The 26698-nt window shown below is 34.7% G+C and overlaps 2 protein-coding genes and 1 long non-coding RNA gene across 3 annotated transcripts in view; all 3 read right to left on the reverse strand.

The window, feature by feature from the left end:
* Positions 1-26698, reverse strand: part of LOC124096664 (cysteine-rich venom protein LEI1) — an 85193-nt gene that overhangs the window by 15168 nt on the left and 43327 nt on the right. The window contains exons 6-7 of the mRNA XM_058581380.1: positions 26438-26525; positions 24741-24886 (exon numbers count right to left, since the gene is read on the reverse strand). Of these exons, the coding sequence (XP_058437363.1) occupies positions 24741-24886; positions 26438-26525 (234 nt within the window). The remainder of the gene's footprint in view (positions 1-24740; positions 24887-26437; positions 26526-26698) is intronic.
* On the reverse strand, positions 7176-12452 carry LOC124096663 (phosphoglycerate kinase 2-like). The gene has a single exon (XM_058581379.1). It carries the CDS (start codon positions 12312-12314, stop codon positions 11061-11063), a length of 1254 nt encoding a protein of 417 aa, XP_058437362.1. The 5' UTR covers positions 12315-12452; the 3' UTR covers positions 7176-11060.
* LOC131424408 (uncharacterized) lies at positions 19483-24238 on the reverse strand. Its single transcript, XR_009227347.1, has 3 exons — positions 22225-24238; positions 21946-22034; positions 19483-19524 (listed from the first exon to the last, which is right to left on the reverse strand). It is a non-coding gene; the product is annotated as an uncharacterized LOC131424408 (long non-coding RNA).

Below are 26698 nucleotides of genomic sequence, written 5' to 3' on the forward strand. Positions count from 1 at the left end.
TGTAAAATACACAGAAAATAAATGAATAGCCAACTTTAAGCACATGAATTAAATAATATAAATTGCAAGTGTGGACAAAACAAACCCTACAATGTAAGCCTGAATAAAAAAAATTCAAGGCCATTCTGCCATCTTGTGGTAATACCTTAATTTTAATTCTAAAAAAATTGGTTTATAATAGTTATACATAAAATGATATTTTTTGACATAATTATAAATACATGGGTTATAATTTATTCCAATTAAACCTCCAATACCCACCCTTGTGTTCTTTCTTGTTGCTCTATCTCCTCCCTTTCCTCTGCTCTACTATTGATCTATTTATTTCAATTTTAAAAAATCAGTATCTTGTGGATATACACAATGGTGAGATTAACTGTAGCACATTCATATATGTACATTGGAAAATTAGGTCAGATTCATTGCACTGTTCTTTCCTTATCTTGTCCCTCTTTCCTCCCCCTCAAACTCCTTCTTCTATTCCCCCATCTTTCTTTTAATTTAATAACACCCTATCATTTCTTTTCTCTTTCTCTGTCATTTCCCTGCTAACTTGAGACTAACCTTTTGCATGTCAGAGAAAACATTCAGCAATTGACTTTCTGAGTTGTACTTATTTCTCTTATCATTATATGATCTCCAGTTACATCTATTTATCAGAAAATGACATTCATTTTTTTTTCAGGCTGAGTAATACTCAGTTGTGTATATATACCACATTTTTTTCCATTCATCTGTTGAAGAGTATCTAGATCAGTTCCACTGTTTGGCTATTGTGTATTGTGCTGCTATACATATTGTGTCCTTATAGTATTCTGATTAGATCTTTTGGATCCAAACTGAGAATTGGGACATTCAGGATATATGGTGGTTCCATTTCTATATTTTTGAGAAAACTCCATACTGCCTTCCAGTGTAGTTGCACTAATTTGCAATCTCACAAACAAGTTATGAGTGTAACTGTTTCCCCACATCCTTGCCAATACATTTTATACTCTTGATAATTGCTGTTCTGACTGGAGTCAGATGACATCTCAATGTGGTTTTAATTTTCATTTTTCTTATTGCTAGAGATGTTGAACATTTTTTTAAAATATATTTTTTGGTCATTCATATTTCTTCTTTTGAGAAGTGTTTGTTTAGTTCTTTTGACCATTTATTTGTTGGGTCATTTTCTTTTTTTGTTAAGATTTTTACTTCTTTATATATTCTGGATATTAATGTCCTGAGGAGCAGGAGGAAAATATCTTCTCCTGTAGGCTCTCTCTTCACACTCTTAACATTTAGATGATATTGAGAAATTCCTACAGATATATGAACTACCTAAATTAAACCATGAGGATGCAGGAAACTTAAATGGGCCCATATCAATAAAGGAAATTGATGAAGTTATCAAAAGTCTTCAAACAAAGAAAACCCCAGGGAGGGATTCTCAGACCAGTTCTACCAGACCTTTAAAGAAGAATTAATACCAATCCTCCTCAAATTATTCCATGAAACCAAGGAGGAGGGAACACTCCCAAATTCATTCTATGAAGGTAGCATAACCCTGATACCAAAATCAAAGACACATCAAAGGAAAAAAAAAACACATCAGGCCAAATACCCTGATGAACATAGATGCAAAAATTCTTAATAAAATATTATAAAACTGAATAAAAAGCATATTAAAAATCCAGTGCTTTATGATCAAGGGGTTTCATCTCACGGATGCAAGTTTGGTTCAACATACATAAATCAATAAATGTGATTTATCACATAAGTAGAGTTAAGGACAAGAATCACATTATTTTATTAATAGATGCCAAAAAAGCATTTGTCAAAGTAGACTACCCATTTATGTTTAAAACACTTGAGTAGTTAGGAGAGAAGGAACTTAACTCAACATTGTAAAGACTGTATATTACACACCTAAGGTCAACATCATACTGAATGGAGAAAAACTGAAAACATTTCCTTTAAAAACAGGAATAAGACAAGAATTCCCACACTTACCACTCCTATTCAACATAGTCCTTGAAATTTTAGCCAGGGTGATCAGGCAACAGAAGGAAATTAAATGGAATACAAATAGGAAAAGAAGAGATCAAATTATCCATGTTTGCTGATGACATAATGTTATATGTAGAAGTTATAAAAAAATCTCCAGAAGACTTCCAGAGCTCATAAATGAATTCAGCAAAATATAAGCACGTAAGATCAATACACATGAATCAATTGTTTTCCTATACTCCAATAATGAAACTGCTGACAAAAGAAATTAGATAAACTATCCCATTTACAATAATCTAAAAAAAAGGTCTGGGAATTAATTTAATGGAAAGACCTCTATAAGGAAAACTATAGAACATTGTAGAAAGAAATTGAAGATGAACTTAGATGGAAAGTCCTCCCATGTTCTTGGATAGGTAGAATTGATATTGTAAAAATGGCCATACTATCAAAACCAATACACAGACTCAATGTAATCCCTATCAAAATGCCAATGACATTTTCCCCAGAACTAGAAAAAGAAGTACTAAAACTTATTTGGAAAAATAAGCGACTCCAAACAGCCAAAACAATAATGAGCTCAGAGAGTAAAGCAGGAAGTATCAGAATACCAGACCCCAAATTATAAAACAGAGTTATAGTAAAAACAGCATGGTACTGGCACCAAAACAGACGGGAAGACCAGTGGAATAGAATGGAATATGTAGAGACAAAACCACATAAATACAGCTATCTGGTACTAGACAAAAGTGCTAAAAATATATGTTGAAGAAAGGATAGTCTTTTTAACAAATGGTGCTGGGAAAATTAGATATCTGCATGCAGAATAATTAAGCTGGGCCCCTATCTCTCACTCTGCACAAAACTCAACTCAAAGTGAATTAAAGACCTAGGAATTAGATCAGAAACTCTGTAATTAGTAGAAGAAAATCAAGGTCCAACATTCTAACATATTGACACAGGAACCAACTTCCTTAAAAGACTCCTAAATTGCAAGAAATAAAACTAAAAATCAATAGGTGGGACATCATCAAACTAAAAAACTTCTGCAAATCAAAGGAAATAGTTGTTAATTTTCAGAAATTTAATTTAAGAAGTAGAAAGCTATTTTAATGTACATAATTATAATTTTTACTGTGAAATGGTTGCAACTGTAGAAAATATTATATATAAGTATATAATATATGCATGTGGATGACAGATGACAGTATCAATATTCATATGTATGTATGTACAAATGCTTCTTTTGAGATCTGCTTTTCATTATTTTGCCCAATATTGTATTTGTAATAGTTAATTTGAATTGTCTACTTGATTGGATTAAGAGATGCTGAAGATAAAGGGGCTTCTTGGTGTGTCAGTTAGGGTGTGTTAGTAATGATTGGCATGTGGGATAGCAAACTGAAGTGGAGACACTCCCTAAGCATGGGCAGCACCGTCCAATAGGATGGTGGCTTGAATGGAATCAAAGTTGGAAGAACAAGGAAGCAGCATCAGATGCAGCTAAATTCTCCTTGAACAGGTTTTTTTGCGGGCGTCGGGGGCTTACTGGGGATTGAACTCAGGGGTACTCAGCCCTATTTTGAATTTTATTTAAGACAGGGTCTCACCAAGTTGCTTAGAGCCTCACTTTTGCTGAGGCTGGCTTTGAATTCATTATCCTTCTGCCTCAGCCTCCCAAGCTGCTGGGATTACAGGTGTGGGGCACTGTGCCCAGCTTGAACAGTTTCTGGATTGCTTTTGTGATCACCTGAGTATATCAGACTCTGGATTCTTCACTCCTCCAAAGTTGACTCTGCCAGTGATTCTCCAGGGAGTTTCCAGAAGTCTTTGGTCTTGGACTGTGGTAGCACTATTGATCCCTCTTGTTCCGAGGCTTCAGCTTCTTGGACTGTGCAACTACGGGTTCCTCTACCTCTCCAGCCTGAAGACAGCCTTTGGGGACTTTCCAGCTTCTGGTCACGTAAGCCAATCTAATAAATTCCCTTTTATAAACATACTTCCTATTGATTCTGTTCCTATAGAGAACCCTGACAAATACAGTATCCCTAGTCAACAAGTTCTCTCTCAGCACCTTTGAACAACATTAATTAACATTACATTTACTTAAGGATCAGGTGAGAGATGGTAAGTAAAGAGACATGGAGGCTGGATTATTCCTTTCAACAACATTAAATATTTTGTACTAACATTTGAATCTGTGATCTGTGATTTTTTTATACGTTTATCAGTTTATCTCTCATGTCATATTGTTGTCATCTTACTTCATTTTAATTTCTTTCTTGTTCTCTATAAGGTTTTCTTTCTTTTAGGGTAAATCATCTACAAAAGCATGCTCTCCATGGATCTTCCAGTGTATTGTAAAGTTTTCACAGCTTCCTCTCTTGGCTACATTTTTAAATTAATGCAACTTTATTTTCCTTCCTTTTACTAACAGCTTTAACTTGGCCCATGAGCACCCAGTCAGAGAACACATGGCCTATTAGCTACATGTGCTCATATTACTGAGTTCAGGTGGAGGGCATGTAAGCACAGCTGACATGGATGATTTCCCATGCTCTTCCTTAAATAAAGAATGCCTCTCTGAATCTTTTAATCCCTATTCAGTGGCCTGGAATATGTCAACATTCAAACTGATCTTCTTTCTTCTAGTGATGATAAAAGAGCCATGTTTTACTCACTGGGTCTTTGAATTAGCTCAAGCAATGTCTACTTACCCATAGCAATGCTGTAATAAGCAAAATTTTTATGTTGTTTTAGAAATTATATTTTTAAGTCTTTTTATTACCATAGTTCAGTCAAGATCAAGATTTCTCAGCCATTATCACTGCCGCAGTCCGGCTGGCTGGGCAAAATAACTGGGGGGTGACGAGAAACTTGTGTACATTGATACAGCAGGAATGGGAGCCATTTATTGTAGGACAGGAGGGGTATATATACATTCCACACAGCTTATCTTAATTAACATAAACTAGATACAGCAGTCAACCAATAAGGAATCTCCACACTTAATGGCTCGCTGGCGTTACTTCACAAACCACTCCCTCTGCAAAATGCCAGGTGCCATCTTGACTTGTTTACAGACTCTAACAATCACTATTGACATGTAAGGCTGACTACTTCTTTGTTGTGGAAGGCTGTCTTGTGGTTTTTAGGGTTTTTGATAGCTTCCTTAGTTACCACAATAACATCCCTCCAGACATGACAAGCAAACATGTCTCCAGAGTTTGACAAGAGTTCTCTTTGGGAAAATTTTCCTTACTTTAGAACAACTAGTTTTTAGATTGTGTAATGTAGAAATTGATCATTTTGTGGTTGCTGTCTTAATAAAGCTCACAAAAGTTACATTTTCTTAAGAATCAGGTGAGAGAAGGTAAGTAAGGAGACATGGAAGACTGGATGGTAACGATTGCTCCTTTTTCTGCTGGAACACTTAATAAATCCTTTGCCTGTGATGTCTAAGTAAGCACAACATTCCCAAAGAGAATAAAGTTTCAAGGGAAGTGTTTATAAAGTGGTCAAATATTCGTGTATTTTGGTTCTTACTTGCTGGTTTTTCATAAATTACTACAACCCAAAATGAACAGAGCTAGGAAAAATGAAGCAGTTGAAACAAAAAATATATGCAATAGAGCTTTCTAAGAAAGGCAACCAAAATCGCCTAACAAACTAGGGAAATTAGTTCTTTCATAATTGAGAAAGCTAGTTTCCCCTAATACAATAATAAATAGGAGAAATAACATCACTTGTGCCATTTCTAAGAGACCTGCCACTTGCACTTTTCAACCAAAGTCATGAGGAAGTGGCAGGCGAGATCACAGGCTCTCTTGCTCACTTATTAGATAGCCACAGCTTGCTGTCTGTGAAATACAAGGTGGTCCCAGCAAACAAACAAACAAAAAAAATCAATTAAGTAGAAGCAAGAGTTGGGAGGGTTCAGAAGTATAATTAAAAGAGATTTTTTGAGTGTTTTGTAGGGGATTAGAGATACCAGAACCCTGGATTTTTCTTTTTTTTTTCTTGATTCCAGGGATTAAAGCCAGGGGTGCTTAAACATGAACCACATTCCCAGCCCTTTTTATTTTAAGACAAGGTATGTAAGTTGCTTAGGTCCTTGCTAAGCTGCTGAGATTGGCTCTGAAATTTCGACCCTCCTGCCTCAGCCGAGTTGTTATGATTATAGATGTGCACCACCATGCATGTCCAGCTCTCAGAAAGTTGGATTATTGAGAAAGTTAAGAAGCCTCTAGCGTGGGCTTCAAAAGCTTATAATTGTGATAAGTAAAGATGTCCTTGGTTTCCTGAAAGTTAGCAAGGAGGAGTCTAGGAAATCTATGCAGAGACAGATATAGCTCAGGTCTCCAATACCTGCTTCAGAAATTGTTTTGAAAGTTAGAATGCAATAAAAACTTCTCACCTGCTCATAGTAGGATCCAGGAAAGAAAAATGAATAAGAAATTTCAGGAGATTCCAATCAGTCTAGCCATGGAAATTCTTCCATTCTCAGGTCAAGTGATTCTTGAAATTCTGGTCCACCATGATTTGTTAAAGTTGTAAAGAACCAATGGCATTTTATTTGAGTATTTTTTAATATCATTTAATTATATTTGTTAAGAAGAATTATATGATGGTGGAATGTGATAGAAATCATTGTCCAAAGTATATGTATGAAGACATGAATTGGTGTGAATATACTTTATATACTGAGATATGAAAAATTGTGCTCTATATGTGTAATAAGAATTGTAATGCATTCCACTGTCATGTATTTAAAAAATAAAATAAAAAAGAAGAATTATATTCTAAATTATTTTAACTAGTAAAGTTATCCATAGTTGTTATTTTCATTGTTAGAACAATTGAGCTCTCAACATTCTTAAATCGAAATAAAAATGAAAAGAGAAGTGTGTTTTTAATTTTTTTGAATAGAAATGTTAATGTTTTTTCATTTATTTTATTTTTTTATTGATTTTTATATTTTTATATATATTATATATGAATATTTATATTAATTTATATATTAAATATATATATATATAATATATATATTTTTTCATATCTCTGGTTGTATACAAAGTATATTGACACCAATTTGTGTCTTCATAAAGTACTTTGGATAATGATGTCTATCGCTTTCCACCATCATTTCTAACCTCATGCCCCTTCCCTTCCCTTCCCACCCCTCTGCCCTATCTAGAGTTCATCTATTCCTTCCATGTTCTCCTTCCCTACCAAACTATGAATCAGACAAAAACATTAAGCATTTTTTTTGGGGGGGGGATTGACTAACTTCACTTAGCATTATCTTCTCTAACGCCATGCCATCCATTTACATGCAAATGCCAGGATTTATTCTCTTATTGCTGAGTAATATTCCATTGTGTATATATGCCACATATTGTATCCATTCATCTACTGAAGGACGTCTAGTTTGGTTCCATAGTTTAGCTATTGTGAATTGTGCTGCTATAAACATTGATGTGGCTGTGTCCCTGTAGTATGCTGTTTTTAAGTTCTTTGGGTATAGACCGAGGAGAGGGTTTAATTGAGTATTTTTATTGAAGTTATCTATTTCTTTTTTACCACTGTATATTCATTTGGTTTGTATGGAGTATGGAGAGTAGGAGCATGAAAATGATGACTCTGCTTTTCACTTTGCCAGACTATTGAATTCTCTGTGCTGCACTGAATGGATTGTGCATCATCCAGAGAGATCCAAATTTCAAAGGATGCAGTCACTGTACAAGAGATTGTACTGTCCTTCTTGGAATAGTTATGTTTTCTTATGTGAGATGAGAAATGTACATGAATACTCGAATGGCCAGAGGATAGTCTATCAGAAACTGTTAATTTTTTTTCAGCGTTTATTCTTCTTCTACTTTCTGTTATTAAGATATTCTACTTACTTTTACTTGGGTACAAATTATCTAGCTATAGAGAATATATTATTAAGCCTCCCTTGAAAAATAGGCCTTATGTCATGACTCATTGCCAATATAGTAAGTGAAAATAATTTTTGGAATATTGGAATGATGTATTCAAAATAAAACAATGCCAAAACATGGCAGATTTTTGGTACTCATCAATTACCAACTGCTCCAGGATATTGAACCTAATGAAAAGATGTGAGGCTGCATGATGGGGTGGGGGGGCCATAGGAAAGCATTGGAATGCAACTCAAGAGTCAGTGACTGGGTGGTACTCAGAAATATTGGATTTTAGAATAAAAAGAAAAATAATAAGTAAAAATAATAATAATCAGCACTGAGGACATGATGCCTGAATTGGGTTAGGGGTACTCCTTGTGGGCTGGAAGAGAGTTCCTTCCTCTAGGAAGGCAGAGAGTGCTATTGGGTGAATATGCAGTCTGAGCAGATAGAAAACTGTGTAGTGAGTGACATGGGAGGATAGGTTTCTAACACTTCCCAGAGATTCAGATGGTGGATGGTGTTGTTTTTTTCAAAAATTCTCTTATGTACTTTTCTGTTTTTTTTTTCTTATTTCTAATTTATTTCCTTCCTTTCTCCTTTTTCTTTCTCTTCTCATTTCTTTTTCTCTTAAATGTTAGCATTAAATTTACTTTCATTAACGTCCCTTTTTAGAGTATTCCATGTCATTCCTTCCCTTTCTTTACTTTGATTAGAGTTGCAGAGATTGTGTTTAACAATTTTTTTTTATTGTATGTTGAGATCTGGTTTGCATCTAACTTTTTACTGGTGATTATTCTCTCTTCTTAAAGTGGTGCTGGGGATTGAATTCAGCACTCTGAATACATGCAGTGGATCCTTTGATGCTGATAACATAACGACCCACAGTCTAGGACACAAGAAAAGCCCAGGAGCAGATGGATTTGTGCAGGACTTTACCACACCTTTAAAGAAGAGCTCACACCTAAGGTCCTCAAACTTTTCCATAAAACAAAAAGGAAGGGAATGCTTCAAAATTCTATTAAACCAGTATCAACATGATATTAAAACTGGATAATGTACCCCTCAAAGAAAACTGTAGACCAATGTCATTAATGAACGTAGTCACTAAAATCCTTAGTAAATTACCAGCACACTAAATTCAGCAACACATGAAAAAAGACCACACCCTGTTTTCAAGTTGGTATCATTCTAGGAATACCAGGATGGTTCAACATATGAAAAAAAAATACAAATAGAATAAAGGATAAAAATGACATAAAAAAGCCTTCAAGAAAAAGCCTTCATGGTAAAAGTCCTAAAGGTCTAGATAAAAGAATCTATATCAACATAATAAAGGTATTTTAGGACAAACCCAAAGCCAAACTCATACTGTATGGGTTAGGGGGTATAATGGGATGTGGAAATGATGAAAATGTTATATACTTTTATGAATGTACTGATGAAATTTTTATTCTGTATAATTAATATGCAGTAATAAAAAAAACTGATTGATTCACATTTGTTTTCCCCTTCAGACTTTTAGTCCTGTAACAAAATCCCAGACAGATTCTACAGATAAGGACTAAACCTAATTATTCAAAGTAGAAGATTTGTTACAGGGGCTACATGACAGCTTTTCCTTATTGTGACCAAAACACCATGTCAGAACAATCTAGAGGAGCAAAAGTTTATTTTTGAGCTCATAGTTTCAGAAATTAAACCTATGGCTACACAACTCCATTCTTCTGGAACTGAGGTGAAGCAAATCATAGTGGAAGAGCAACGTGGTGGAAAACTGCTCACAACATGGCAGACAGGAAGCAAAAAGAGAAGGAGGATCTGGGGGACATGTTGTAATTCCTCAGGGTACATCTCCATGACCCAATTTCTTTGAGTAGCTCCCCTGGCCCAGAAGTACCACCCAGCAAACTGAACCTTTCAAATGAGGATGAACCTATAAGGTTACTGCTACCATTATCTAATCACATCACCTCTGAATCCCTGCATTCATACAGGATCTTTGGGTGGATATCTCATATCCAAACCATAACATATATGATCCCATGGAGAAGGGCCAACACTTGACTATTAACTTTTATGTGAAAAAGCAATGTGCTTTTAACTTGTTTAAAGCTTTCAAACGTTGTCTTTTTACTTTTAAAGCTTATACCTTAAACTCTACCTCTTCCTTGGGATTAACATAATATTATCAATAGTCTCATTAAAATTTGACATTTCAGGTGTATTAAAATTTATATTTGAAGCTCAATTATTCATGCTATTGACTACAATAAATTTATCTTCGATTATAGGGACATAGCACATTATAATGGGGAAGAGTTTCTCTGTACTTTGATCTTTGTTAATAGCATCACCCTCTAGCAGCCCTTTGTTTACAAAACTAAGGAAAATATTGTCTAATAAGTATTTTTGTTTCTAATATTTTTTTTCTATTTTATAGTAAGGATTTTATACCTCTATCTTTCATGCATAAAAGTACGAAAATTATTTTTAAAATTTTAGAATTTATTGCATTACAATTAAAACAATCAAATCTTTATTAACAAACCAAGTTTGATTCCTAGCTCCCTATATAACATAGATATGTGTACATCCACAAGCACACAAAAATAACTTCTTTGTATATAATTTATTTCCTTTACTTTCAACTTCTTGATTTAATATATTTTTTCATTTATATTTTTCTTATTAAGACATTTTCTATGAAAGCACTCTGATGATAGTAATGAGTTCTTACATTTAATTATTTTTCTCAGTTTATTTGGACACTCAATCTTTAACGAGTTTTCAAACTATTCTTTTCCAATAATTTATCTAAAAAAAAAAAAAACATGACAAATGAGAGATTCAGCTTTACTGACTCACTTTAATGGGCAACTTAAGAATATATCCTCCCTATGAGGCACAGCAGTGAAGTTCAAAGGTCCAAAGGAGATCTTGAAGAGGGTAGGCAAAGGCATGACACAGCTAAAGAGAACAAGTGCTTTCACTGATGTAAGAAGAAGTGGATAACATACTACCTGCCCATTTCCTGGGTCTTGATATCTGGTAGTTTTAACCAAAGTCAAGCTGAGATGTTAGAGCACTGAGTTAACCTAAAGGCTGAGGACAGAAAACAGGAGAAGGAGACTCTGTCAGTTACAAGTTGCTGAGGGCCTCTACTCCTGGGAGGCTTTTACCTTCCAGGAGCTCCAGACTGGCACCCCCTCCAGTGCTTACATGGCTGACTTTGTCTTCAGTGTTCCATCTGGCACAGCAAGTAGCAGTGTCCCTGCCCCCTATAATGGTGACACTACCCTGGGAGGTGGCTTTCACCATTTCATCCATGAGGGCCTTGGTTCCCTTGGCAAAGGCTTCCCATTCAAAGACTCCCAAAGGACCATTCCAAATGATGAGCTTGGCTTCAGACACAACTTGAGCATTCTTTTTAATGCTCTCAGGGCCACAGTCCAAACCCAACCAGCCATCGGGGATGCCAGATTCTACGGTGGCATTTCCAGTATTGGCATGCTCATCGAACTTGTCAGTCGTGATAAAGTCCACGGGAAAGGTAATCTTCACACCATTCTTTTCTGCTTTGGCCATGATCTCCTTGACAATCTTGGCTCCCTCTTCGTCGAAGAGGGAGGCACCAATCTCCATGTTGTGCAGTACCTTCAGGAAGGTAAAGGCCATCCCGCCCCCGATGATCATCTGGTTGACCTTGTCCAGCATATTTTTGATGAGCTGGATCTTGTCTGCCACTTTGGCTCCACCCAGGATAGCCAGAAAGGGTCTCTCTGGGTTTTCCAAGGCTTTGGCAAAGTACTCCAGCTCCTTCTTCATAAGGAACCCGGCTGCTTTCTGGGGCAGATTCACTCCCACCATGGAGCTGTGAGGCCTGTGTGCAGTGCCAAAAGCATCATTGACATAGATGTCCCCTAGCTTGGACAGTGACTGGCGAAAGGCTTCCACCTTCTCGGGCTCTGCCTTCACCTTGTTCCCAGAGGCATCCTGGCCCTTGCCTTCCTCCTCCAGGTGAAAGCGCAGGTTCTCCAGCAGGATCACTGAGCCGGCTTCGGGGCTGGCGCAGGCCTTCTCCACTTCTGGGCCCACACAGTCCTTGAGGAAAGTCACGTCCCTGCCCAGCAAGGATTTCAGCTCGCCAGCGACAGGCTCCAGGGAGTACTTCTCGGGCATGGGGACGCCATCGGGCCGGCCCAGGTGGCTCATCAGCACCACCGACTGGGCTCCATTGTCCAGGCAGAACTTGATGCTGGGGACGGCGGCCTTGATTCTCTGGTTGTTGGTAATCTGGTTCTTCTTCATGGGAACGTTGAAGTCCACTCTCATGATGACGCGCTTGCCTTTGACATCCAGTTTGTCCAAAGTCAGCTTCTTAGAAAGGGACATCTTGGCAGTAGGAAGGGCTAGTGGACACCTGGCTGTGGGTGCTGAAGAATGGTCTTAGGTGGGTGGCTGGGAGGCTTGTTGGTGGGGCTGCCTAACGCCTCCCCTCGGCTCGCCCCTTCCTGGGTCCGGAGTCTCCCACATGGCAGCTGTGGGCCCGGGGAAGGCAATGCGGCCTGCCCATTGGTCCAGAGTCCTGCCAATCTGCGTTTGGAATGTGTTGGCAGGTACAGATAGAAAATGCTAGGGAAGATGAAGTAAAGGCATGGTGTGAGTTGGGTAAGTGAAGTACACAAATAAGAATGGTCCAGAGGTTTGTGAGTTCTTTTCTCCAAATTCCCTTTGACACTTACACTTGTTCTTAACGAGAAAATAAATCAAATAATAATGCCACCCCCCCTTCCCCAATCCAGCATTACCCTGCCTCTTGTAAAATCTTAATCATACTGATACGTAAAACTCTCTGAAGTGCCAAACAAAGGGAGAATATGAAATAATGGGTCAATTAAATCTTATTTATTCAAGGCACCAGAGTCTAACTTTTTTCCTTGGATTCGCTAAATATTTTTGTTAAGGACTTAGCTTGGTGTTAGACTTCAGTGTACATGTTCTAGTGGTGTGATGATTTTGTGTTTTCATTATTTTGCTGTATCTTTCTCAGACTACCATAAAAGAATTCTTGGTGGCTTCTGCAGGAGATTCCCATAGCAACATAGCAAAGAGAATATCAGTGAAAATACTGAAAGCAATACTAACATTTTTTTCCAGGCATGAAATTATGAGACTCCTTACCTATTCTATCTTCTCTACATCATTACATGTATAAGATAGAAATTGTGCTGAAAAGAGGCATAATTTCCTTAGGATTGAAAATGTTTATTAGAAATGAAAATATATGAGACAACTTTATTTTTTTTAAATTAGAGCTTTATTGTTACTCATTGTAGTTGGGTTCATCACCACAAACTCATACAAGCATGGGAATTGATTTCAATTCATTATCCTCCCTTTTTCTCCTCCCCCATTTCCCTCTCATCTTTCCTCCCCTTTCCCCTTCTTTTCCTTTGTTCTACTAGACTTTCTTTCACTCCTATTAATTTGTATTTGATTGATTCTTCATGTTATCCTATTCTTCCCTCCTCCTTTCCTTTATTTTACTCTAGCTTTCACATAAGAGAGAAAACATTCAAGCTTTTCAGTTTTTGAGTTTGGCTTATTTCACTTAGCATGATACTCTCCATTTTTTTTATTCATTTGCTGATAAATGCCAAAATTTCATTCTTTTTTTTTTTTACCACTGAGTAATACTCCTGTGTGTGTGTGTATGTGTGTGTGTGTCACAATTTTTAATCCATTCAACATTTGGCAGGCACCAGGTTTACTCATGGAATCAAGTACATTATGAATTTAGCTATTTTGAATTGTACTGCTACAAACATTCAGGTGCTGTATTGCTGCAGTATGCTGATTTTCGATCTTTTGGGAAAATGTGAAGGAGAGCAATAGCTAAGTCATGTAGTGGTTTATTCCTAGTTTTGAGGAATCTCCATACTGTTTACAGAGTAGTTCTACTAGTCTTCATTCCCACCAACAATGTAGAAGCGTTCCTTTTCCCCCACAACTTTGCCAGCATTTATTGTTGTTTATATTCTTAACCACTGCCATTCTGACTAGAGTGAGATGAAATCTTAGTGTAGTTTTGATTTGCATATCTCCCATTGCTAGAGAATTTGAACATTTTTCATATACTTTTGGCAATTTGTGTTTTTTCTTTGAAGAAATCTCTGTTTAGTTCTTTTGTCCATTTATTGATTGGGGAAAAATATATATATATATATATATATATATATATATATATATATAAAATGTTTTTTGAGTTCTTTTTATATTCTGGACATTAATCCTCTATTGGAGGGATAGCTAGCCAAGATTTTCTCCCATTCTGTAGGTTCTCTCTTTATGGTCTCATTTCTTTTGCTGTACAGAAACTTTGTAGTTTGATGACATCCCACATACTGATGCTTGCTTTTATTTCTTGTGCTTTGGGAGTATTGTTAAGAAAGTCAGTGCCCGAACCTAAACAATGGAGTGTTGGCCCCGTGTTTTCTTCAAATTGCTCGAAAATTTCTGGTGTAATTTGTAAGTCTTTGATGCATTTGATTTGAGTTTTGTGCGGGGTGAGAAATATGAATCTCATTTCATTTGTCTGCATGTAGGTATCCAGTTTTTCTATTACCATTTGTTTAAAAATCCTGTTTTTTCAATAAAATATATTTTAGCATCTTGGTCAACTATCAGATGACTGCAGGTATGTGTTTTTATCTCTGTCTTCTATTCTGTTCCATTGGTCTTCATGTCAAATTTTTGCCAATGCCATGCTGTTTTTGTTACTATAGCTCTGCAGTATACATTCAGATCAGCTATTGTGATGCATCCTGCTTTGCTTTTCTTGCTTGGTATTATTTTGGTTAATCTCAGTCTCTTATTCTTGCAAATTAATTTAAATTTTTTTCTAATTCTGTGAATAATGTCATTGGTACTTTGATTGGGATTGCATTAATTCTGTAGATTGCTTTTGGTAGTATGGCCATTTGGATAATATTGATTCTGCATATCCAAGAACATGGCTTGTCTTTTCATTTTCTAAGGTCTTCTTCAATTTCTTTCTTCAGTGTTCTATAATTTTCATCATAGAACCCTTTTATCTCCTTGGTTAGATTAATTCCCAGGTTTTTTGTTTGTTTATTTATCTGTTTGGGGTTTGTTTGTTTTTGTTTTTGAGACTATTGTGAATGGGATGGTTTTCCTGATTTCTTCCTTGGTGAATCACTATTGGAGTGTAGGAAAGCAATTCATTATGGGAATTGATCTTACACCTACTACTTTGCTGAACTCATTTATAAGCTCTACGAGACTTCCAGTGGATTTTTGTTGTTGTTGGGTGTGGGGAAGATTTTTTAAATATAGAATCAGGTCATTGGCAAACAGAGATAGTTTGACTTCTTCTTTTCCTATTTGTATCCCTTTTATTTCCTTTACTTTCCTGATTGCTGTCTTAACGTTTCTTGGACTGTATTGAATTAGAGTGGGAAGAGTTGATAACCTTGTCTTTTTTCTGATTTTAAAGGAAATGATTTTGGATTTTCTCCATTTAGTATATTGGCTTTTTTTTTTTTGTAAAAAATGGCCTTTAAAATATTGAGGTAAGTCTCTTTGATCCCTAGTTTTTTCAATGTTTTAAGTATGAATGAGTGTTGAATTTCTCACAGTCCTTTTCACATCTATTGATAGGATCATATAATTTGTGAAATAATTCTGTTTAAGTAGTGAATTACATTATTTATTTGCATATATAGAACCAACCTTGCATGCCTGGAATAAAATCTATTTGATTATGATGTGTTATCTTTTTGATTAAACTTAAATATATGAATTTGTACGTAAAATCTAACAAGCTAATTCTAGAAATTATATAGAGATATAAAGGGCCTAAAATATCCATAGTAATCTTTCAAAAGAAGAAAATTTGGATATCTTATACTATTGATTTTGAGAACTTCAAGCTACAGTAATTAAGAGAAGATACAAGGAACAGCACATAGATCAATGAAATGTAATTGGGCTGGGGATGTGGCTCAAGTGGCAGTGCGCTCGCCTGGCATGTGTGCGGCCCGGGTTCGATCCTTAGCACCACGTACAAACAAAGATGTTGTGTCTGTCAAAAACTGAAAAAATAAATATTGAAATTATCTCTCTTTCTCTTTAAAAAAAAAAAGAAATGTAATGAAGTCAGAAATAGAGACCCACTTAGACACTCATCTGATTTCCTAAGATGGTGTTGAAATGACCCAATAAGGAAAGAAAATTATTTTTGACAAATGAGGCTGGGAAAGCTGGATATCCACATGGGAAAAAAAATTGAATCTTATATTAAAAACTTTGTCTTAAGATGGATCATAAGGGCTGGAGTTATAGCTCAGTTGGTAGAATGCTTGCCTCCCATGCTCAAGACCCTGGGTTCAATCCCTAGCCCCATAAAATAAGTAAATAAATAAGTAAATAAACAAATAATAAATAATATAAGATGGATCATAAATCTATAGAAATTCGCAAATCATGCAGAAGAAAATGTAGAATATATTTGTTTTGAAAGTAAGCAAATTTTATTGGACAGGCCACCTCAAGTAGTGTTCATAAAATAAAAATGGAAAAATTAACTTCATTAAAATAAAATATTTTTAATCAAAGGATACCATCAAGAAACATGTAAACAAGTTATACACAGGGATAAAGAATTAATAAAACATGCATATGATGACAGAGTGCTATTTGGTAAATATATGCATTTAGCACTTAAATGATAAATATTGTGTAACAGTTAATTTTAGCTACTGACTGAATTGACAGACTCATAATATTGATAATGCACCCTTTTAGGTATGTCTGTGAGCATGTTTCTAGAGATGATTGGAATGTGGAGCAGTAAACTGACGGGAAAACACCTAACCTGAATGTGTGTGGCAGAAGACAATTGGCTGCGGGCCTGAAGGGACAAAAAGTGGAAGAAGAAGAAAACTTATCAGTTTGTGAAACCTTGATTTACCTTGTGTGGGTACATTTTTTCTTGTTTCTGCCATTTCTTATAAATGTCATATGCCAATTTTGGAAGCATTTGAGCCTAGTCTTACACCAGTATCTATCCAAGCCATTAGCCTCAGACTTCTGTTAGGTCATCCAGAGACTTCCAGCTTCCTAAACTGAGTAGCTACTAGTTCCCTTAGCTCTTCAGCTTGCAGACATGCTGGGAGTATACAGCTTCTGATTATGTTACCCAATCTAATAAATAACCTTTCATAATTATATATACACTGCCTTAGTTTTGTACCTCTAGAGAATCCTAATACACATCACAATTTTTAGGCTTAATATCTTAAAGGAGCAAAAAATTGGTTTAGACATTATACAAAGAAGATATAAGACAGTACATGAAAAACTGCTCAGTCTCAACAATATCTAGAGAATGAAAACTAAAATTACATTGAGATGAAATTACATTAGATAAGAATGGCTAAAATTGAAAAAAATATTAACACTGAATATTGGTGATGTCTATGGGAAATGGCAGCAGTAAGAAAAAATGCTAATGTGATAATGAATGTCAAATATACATTTTACTATCGAGGCAGTATGAGTCTGTACTCCCAGCATCTGGGAGGCTAAGACAGGAGGATAGTGAGTTCAAAGCCAGTCTCAGCAATAGTGAGGCACTAACCAACTCAGTGAGACCCTGTCTCTAAATAAAACACAAAAATAGGGTTGGGGACATGGCTCAGTGGCTGAGTGCCACTGAGTTCAATCCCTGGTTTCCCCCCCCCCCCCAAAATATACATACATTTTATAACACTAGGAAGAATTTGGTGTGATGAAATGACCAATAATGTAGTTACATAGGTCATTATAGTCATTGATTTTTGTGAGTTAATCATAGTGTTTTTAATTATGAATTGCTGGATCTCCCTATTGATAACAGCAGCAAAATACTAAGTTGCATTCTAAAAAATGGCCAGGAAATGTAAACTAGGGATAGTGCATTGCTATATAATTTTTCCACAGTGAAGCATTAGTTGGTAAACAGCTAAATAATCCACACAGTAATATTATATATAGAATAGGCAATGCATATATTTTAAAGTATACATTTTTGCGTGTTTTTATATTTTTCTCTTCATCAGCTCCTCTTTCCTTTTAATATAGAGCCATTATACAAATTTCAGATAAAATTTACTGTCTTCATATTTTGTTTTCGTAATCTATCACTTTAGAAAATACAAAGAACTTATGTTAATATGTCCAAAATTAAGGATTGTTATCCAAATTATGAATAAGCAATTTCTTTGGGATATTTCCATACTTTATACCCACAGATTTCTGTTACTGGTTGTTAATTGAGATATGGGATAAATACAACAAATACATGTGGTGAGGGATAAGAAATTTAATGTTATTACAATGTTATTAATAAGACATTATAAGTCTTATAATATTACATTATTAAAAAAACAAATAATCATAAATTCAAACCAATTCTTAGAAAGGATTAACATGCTGATAAGATTAACTTTCATTTTGTTTCCTGTTAATAGTCCAAATTGTTGAAGTAGTTATCCTGAATAAAAATTTTCTGTTCTAAAAGTTGTATTTTGAAAGTGTTTCAAGGAAGAGTACTTTATTTCAAACATCAATAAAAGAGTTTTGAATTCGAATTACTTGAGTAGGATGACATTTGTCAGATTTATCCATTGTAAAGTGAATATTATTTCCTTTCCATTGTTTATTCTTAGAAAGTAAGTCAATGAATTCAGAGAAGATTCAAAAAGGGATGGGAATGAGTTCTAACTTCTTGAGGGGAGATTGAATGCTTAAATGGTTTTGAATTTTTTTTAAGGAAGATTTGTCTAAGGGAAGAGAGGTTTATAAAGGAAAGTGTGACATATTCTACTGTAAAATTTTTGCAAAAGAAGAATCAAAAGTCTTCATTGATTTTGGCAGAATGAACGCCAGTTAACTAAGAATATCACTTTTAATTTAATTATGAGACTGAGATCCAGATGAGTGTGAAGAAGAATAAATGAGAAGGAATTAAAGACAGTATACATGGACACTTTAGAGTTACTCAGGTGGAACAAGAAAGAATGACTATAGCCCAGGATTCATGTGACAATGACAATCACATTCTGTTTTTTGAGTATATTGTGTTCTGGGAACATAATTCTCAATTTTAATCCAGATTTTTAGCAACTTTAGTCATAGGAAAATATAACTTTTAGAATCCTCAACTTGAGTAAATTTAAATTAAAAAATTTCATATATCAAAATCGAAAGTTGCTATCATGGATTTTCTTTTTAATCATCTGCATAGAAAAGATTTCTGTAAAATTAGAAGCAGATCTAGATGAAAAGGATTCTTCACTGCTTGGAATAAAATTTGCAGCTAACCTGCCCATAATTTTCCTGGTAGTTCACATCAAATATCAACAGATGATTTGGACTTTCTTTACCTACCACTGCTCATGGGTACTTATTATTTAATAAATTTTGTTTTCACAATTGCAGGTGGCTTTGCAACTATTCTTGATTATTGGATTTTTACAGGTTAGTGCATTTTTCAGATCTTGACAGTTAGCATAGCCATCTTCATAATCACAACCATTGGCTGAAATTAAAAAAAAAATTAAAAACCTTATTATCGTTTTCCTCCATAGCAGCAACACACAGTAAATTCAATGTGAATTTGGAGAAGGGAAGTGAGCTACCAAGTTGATCTCATTACACTTTGATGATTGTCTCAATCTTGAGAAGAACAAACTTTGCTTTATTTTTTGTTCAATTTGAGGATTTAAAAATGTTTCTAAGATAAACTGGGCTTTCTATTTTAAAAATGTACAGTAGGAAATGCTAGTGAGTGGTATTGGTCAAATTATATTGTTATATTGAAAGCATGTGTGAATGTGCAACAAATCCACCACATGTACAACTATAGTGCACCAATAAAAATTGTGAAAAAAAATAAAATATATTCCAAATTAAAAAAAAATAGAATAAAATTCACATAAGTGAATCTGTCTAGAATTGCGTTATCCAAAATGATAGCAGTAGACATATGCTTGTTCAATCTTACATTTAATTAAAAGTAATATTTCAGAACCATGGCAACACCAGTTTTATACCAAGTGCTCAATAGTCATTGAAATCTAAAAGGGGGCTACCTTAGAGCATAGTGAAAATCCTGAATATTTTCATTATTGTAGAAATTTTATGGACACAGTTAACCTAGACTCTAATGTCACTAGTCTTTCTCACAGGAGTAATTTTGTAGAAAGATAAAGATATAGAGTATCGAACATTTCTATTTTCTAACACCCCTCAGTGGACAAAAATTGAACAAATCTCAAATTATATTCATCATCCTATCTATAATCTTTACATTTTGTTGATATCCAGGAGCCCATAACCTTCTATTGACCCAGTTTCAGAGAAATGTCAGTTCTAACAACTGAATAATTCAAAACAGGAACTAGGAAATAACAGGATCTTGTTTCTTTTTACTTTTTGTTTTAGATTTTTGAGAAAGGGTTTCACCAATGTCATCTAGATTGGTCTCAAATTCATTCATTCAAGTGACCCTTCTGCTTAAGTCTCCCAAGCAACTGAGACTACAGGCATGCACCACCATAGCCAGCACTCTCTTTATTTTTTTATCAGCATTTAATAAGCACAACCGACAATTACTAACTATTCTTCTCTCTCTCTCTCTCTCTCTCTCTCTCTCTCTCTCTCTCTCTCTCAGCTGCTTACTACTTTTCATTCCTTTGGCACTAATACAGTAAAGATTTACATTTGTTTGTGAGTCCATATTTATCAACTGTCTCATAGCTAGCTTTTATTCTATTATTTCTTCATACTACCTCCAGGAACTCTTTATAAAACACACTCCTGATCATAACACTTCTGTGTAAAATCTTTCAGGTAGATACTCATTACTGATGGATAGGCTCAAATTTCCTTAGCGAGGCATGGACACTTGGATTTTATTTCCTTTAGTTAGAGGTTTGACATCATCAAAATGCTGAAGAATAGTTTCAAAATTCATTCAGAAAGGATTGATATAATTTACTCAGATGAATGTAGTTTGAAAGGTAAAAAATCTTAGTGAATTGGTCACCTGCATTGTTCATAATAATTTTACTAACACAAATAATTTTACAAACCCAAATCCTTACTCTTTGTAATTCCATTAATAATACTGAATATTAGGTAATATATGATATTTATTTTACTCTCTCTTTTCTAAACCATTTGAAATAATACCATATATGGATTTGATTTTAACTTTTAAAGATGTACACACATTACTAACGAAAGGAGGTGTAAGTTATTTTAAATTAAATGTAACAATTCTAAGAACATTATGGATGAATTAGGGAATTGTGATAAATTTATTGGCATATAAAAATTGCTATTTTTGTTTTGCCTCTCTGGACTGAGCCATATTGTATCATTTAAAACCCTTCAATATGTATCTGTTTTCCCTTTTAAAAATGCCAGCTTTGATATAATGACATTGACATTAGTCTTTTCCCTTTTCTTTTTATTTTTTGGTTCTGAAGACTGAACCCAGGGTTGCAATTGAGCTACATTCCCCAGTCTTTATTTTTATTTTGAGACAGGGCCCATGAAGTTGCTTAGGGCACTGAACTTGTGATCCTCCTGCCTCAGCCTTCTGAATCTCTTGGATTGCAGGCCCCTGCTCCTAGCTAATGACACTAATCTTGATGCAAGGATGAATTATTCCCATGGAAACATTTTCAAAGATGCCAATATATAACAAGCTAAGTATAGTCATAAATACACATAAATTGTGGATAATTCTTTAGATTATATATGATAATAGGGTTTTCATTTCAAATAATGCTTAGATACAGAAGCATGAAAAATTTGTACTTAAAAATACTCTTATGTTATTGGTTTGCATGAAGGTATCACTTAAACTGATTACATTCAGAGTTCTAAATTCTTTAAAAATAAAACGCCGTGCTCTTTTACTACACTAACAAGGTAATCACTTTGAACTTACTGCATAGTCCATCTTCACAATGTCCAGGACAACTGCCACAAGGTGCTCCTTTGTCATAAGGGGTATTTATTCTACTAAGATAATTGCCACTGCAATTTTAAATGAAAAAAAAAATGTCATTTAAAAAAATTTCTGTTTAGTTTATACTCTGAGATTAATGTTCATCACCAAATATACATAGATATTTATTAAATGTTTTTACTTATGTTAAATAACCAATGCAAACTGTCATTACCTAAGTGTGTTCAGATAACAATGCAAAGTAAGGGAATAACTCACCATTTCACTAATCTCCTTGACTGTAAATTCAGAACCTGAGACACTGAAATAGAATAACTAGTCTAAAGTGTTGAGAGTGCATTTCAATGTGGAAACACTCTCTTCATTTTCCAACAGACATGGTTGAATTGTTAAGATGAAGTACAACAAGGTGCTGGCTAGGGGTAAAACATTCCCTAGAGAAAAAGAAGATTATGTAGTTCAAAGGGGTACAGTATGAAAAATACCACTTTAATGTATTTTGCAATTAAAAATGAAACAATGTCATAATTTCTACAATATGAAACAGGGTAAGTAAAGCTTCAATGTAGTTTTTGGATTCCAGGTGGGGTTGTTGATTTTCAAATAATTTTTGGTGTATGTTTGAAAAAGGGAATAGGGTTTAGGAAGATTTGGGAATGTCTATAAGTAGCATGTGTGTGATGTGAAATTTTTATGTTTATCAAAAATGGGAATGTTAGAAAAAGATTAAAAGTGATGGGCTGTGGTTGTGGCTCAGTGGTAGAGTGCTTGCCTAGTATATGTGAAGGACTGTGTTTGATTCTCAGTACCACATATAAACAAATAAATATAAAGGTTAATCCACACTAAAAATATATCTATTTAAAAAAAAAGATTAAGGGTGACAATCTCAGTCTTACAATAACTATCCTGTAGCTTATTATGAATTTTATCCTCTTGGTCATTAACATGTGAAAATTACTTAAACTGATTACAGCTTATCAAGCTGTCCCAGCTTATCAAGAGGGACAAGTGCCAAGACAATGAAGCTCTCTCAGCCTCTGCACAGAGAGTATAGCTACGTGGATGTAAGCACTTGTAAAATGACATAAGTGTTCAGGATATTCTCCCCCTTGCCTCCATTTATTATTCAATAACTCTTATTTCAGGTGTCTGGCTCTCAATATCTCCTCTTGGCCAAGGCATTTGATGCCTTCTCCTAGGGTCTTTCAGTACTCTCAACCTAACACCAATAGGACCTTACTGAATAGTGTCTTTTCAAACTGGAATACCACGTCACCTGAGTTATCTAGAACTTCAAAATGAATCATGTTGGGAGCTTGGTTGAAAACACATTCTACCTCCAGTGTAAAAAAATATATATGTATTAAAAATAAATTAAGGGACTAGGATTGTGGCTTAGTGGTAGAGCACTTGCCTAGCATGGGCGAGGCCCTGGGTTCAATCCTCAGCACCACATATAAATAAATAAATAAATAAAGATATTGTGTCCAACTACAACTAAAAACTAAATACTTTTTTTTTAAAAAAAAGAAATTAAAACTGACAGATTGTGGATATATGTTCATTATACTCACAGGATTGCGTTTTAAATTTTTGGAACATTCAAACATATTTCTTTAAGAAAGGGTTGGTTTCTTTCTATAAATTAAGATCATGATCAATTGTTCCTACAGTGGTTTTTGTCACAAATTCTGAGAGGCAAAAGCTTAAGGTGTTATCTTCCTCACAATTTGAAAAATATTAAGACTCTCTTAAAAGACTTTGAAGCTCAAGAATTGACCATTTCTGAATGAAATAACACAAGGGTTTTAGATAAGCAGGAGTAACAACATTGAGAAGAAAGGACTGGAATAACTAAATCAGTGAAATACATCATGCTTCATTTGTTCTCACCTTTACCCCTGATCTGACATCAAGCTTTCACTTTCTAGTGTGTGAACTTAGTAAGATATGTTAGTACAAATCCAGAAAACTGTACATCATTCACAACTACACGTGTATTCACAATGTAACACTAAGTCTGGGGAATGGCACTGGAGAGGGAAACCAAATCGTAAGCATTAGGACCGAGCTTCAGAAATCTAGGAATTGGGAATTTGGTCTTTCTGAGAATTTGGTTATGTATGTCTCAACTTTAGAAAGTCCTCTAAAATTCATTTCCTTCCCCTTTTCTTGAGTAACTTTTTAGTTCATTATTATTTTTATAATCAAAACATTAATGTGCATTTGGTATTATTTGATATTAACAGCAAAACATCCTAAAATGTACACTTACGAGGGACAATACTGGCAAACCAGGAAGTATTTTAAATTTTGATTAGTACAGAGCGCAACTCCACATCCAACATGGAAAGATGAGTACCAAACCACCTACATATCAATAAGTGAAAATAGGAGTACATTAGAGAAGAAGAAAATATAAAATAGGAAGAATTACAAACCAGAAAAGAATGCTACTTTGTTTACATATGCCTTATGGATATATTTAATTTATGGAATCAAATTAAAGCATTTTAAAATTATTACATTTTCATGTCCATTTACTCTCCTTTATCCATTTAGAGTAATATTATAAAATACAGAGAATTTTTAATTTTTACCAAAAGCCTGTGAGCTATTGAAAAATGACAGCCCAGATACTCAACAAAGGTCCAGACAATTCTATATCTATTTAAGGCCTTCCCTCAAGTTCAATATTCGAATCGGTCACATTTGGAGAGTCTTTACTTCTAGGGTATGTAGAGCAGCAGGTGTTCCAGTTCTTTTCTTACCTGAGTATAATGTCCAACTACTGCAGAAGGTGTCTTTCCCCCTACATTATAGATGAAATCATGGTGCTCATCATACCAGACTTGGATTGCTTCTGACCATGAAGGAAGATAGTCTGACATAAAGAGATTCTCACCACAGCTTATGTCTATAAAAGAACAAATCTTTCGTGAGGGAAGTAATAAAGTATGCAATGCGCGTATAGAAGCTCTCACACAGACACAGAGTCCATATGCTTCAAACATGGTGCCCAAAGTCACTGACGCCTGGATGATACATAAGGAGGGTGCCTCAGGTCCTTAGCACCTATGGCTATATGTTAGCCAGATGTGCCCAACACATGTATGCTGGCCACACATGCAAAGCTTGAGGCAGATGGAGAAGTCTTCCTTTACTATCTGCTCTCCCTGGACTCACTCATTTATACAGTCACTTCGTCAAGGTGTTTGCCACATGCGGGTTCAGATTACTGTGGTAATCATCCTGAATGCAGACACCAACTCCTGCAATTTCTTTCCTGCTCTAGCCCACACTCGCTAGAGATTTTCATATATAAAAATGTGAATAACTGTTAAGGATCATTATTTTGTGTACACTTTGAAAGAAATCTTACAGGCAATCTTTCAGTACCCTAAGCATGAAGCAACAGACAGTATTTTTAAAGTCACTTGGGTATTTTCCCTTTAATCAGCCAATCAGAATATCATAGGCTAAACTCTCCTCCTAGAATTAGGAAAAAGTGTCTTGCAGCCCAAAAAATCTCAATTTTTAAAAAATATCTCAGTATTTTTAAGTTCTGCAAATGTTTAATTTTGGATGTTGAAATGTAATGTCTCTATACTGCTTAAAGAGAATGTAAACCACTCTTTGATAGCTTCTTTAAAAGGGACAGAAAGAAGATTTTTACAGAAGATTGGCATCTTTTAGGCCAATTCTTTCAATCTTGTACTGAATATAATCATGCTTCTTCATGATTTTTAAATTGTATTATCAGTAATACAAATAGTAATGAGATCCTATCTTAAAACTTGTGAGATATCTATTTTCCAGTTGAGCTTGATTTATCTAGGTCTTTTTGATAATTAAAAAAAGTGGTATCTCATAGTTCATTTATGTGATATTTTATGTCATTGTTTCACGCTCCTTGATGTAAAAGTCATGTCTTGTAGGTTATTAGTCTTAGAAAATATGCTTGGTGGGCACCCAGAATATACAGACTTTTTGTCATCACATTTTTAAAAGGAAATAAGTGTAACTGATATATTAAATATTTTTAAAGTAAAACAGAAATAATTTGATCAAATTTAATATATGTTATAAACTTAAAAATCATTATTAAGACACAAAGAGGCTACTTTTTTATTAAAGAAATACTGGTTTAGAATTTAGAAATTATAATTTGGGGTATGACACTAATTATTAATCATTTTACTCCAAGCAGTTGGTTTTCTTATTCAAATGAATAAAGGTGGTCCATGACCTGCTTGACTCCTGAGCTCATTTATAAGTTCAAAGATGATACTGTGTGAGTATTTATGAAATACAAACAATTAGTACAAGGCAGTGATCTCAGTGTTTTCTCTACTATAGAGACAAAGGCACAGTATTATTTTTAAAGTTTTCTAACAAAACATCATAAAATGGTCCCTTGTTATTTTAATTGTCCGTTTGTCCAACATATATTTATTAATGTACATACTGGTTCTTCGGGCATCTGGGGCACTGTGTCTGTAACTGCACTGGTTGGCCCACTTTTGGGCATTGGCTGCAGCTTCATTGCTCCATTTCTAAAAGAAGGAAAGGAAAGATGTGCACTTAATGGCTCCAATCTCAAAGGTGCCTAATCTTTGCAGTCAAATGGATATGTTGGTCTTTTATCATTATACAATTTCCATAGAGGAATTTGAAAAAAAAAATATTATTATTTTTTTTTTTGCTCCAAAGAAATGTACATATTGTG

The sequence above is a fragment of the Marmota monax genome, unplaced genomic scaffold (genome assembly GCF_021218885.2).
Source record: "Marmota monax isolate L192 unplaced genomic scaffold, Marmota_monax_Labrador192_F-V1.1 WCK01_AAM20220418_F8-fsc00994, whole genome shotgun sequence".
Taxonomy (NCBI): Eukaryota; Metazoa; Chordata; class Mammalia; order Rodentia; family Sciuridae; genus Marmota; species Marmota monax.

Excerpts from the sequence above, each read along its gene's own strand:
- LOC124096663 (XM_058581379.1), bottom strand. The coding sequence starts at position 12,314 with ATGTCCCTTTCTAAGAAGCTGACTTTGGACAAACTGGATGTCAAAGGC.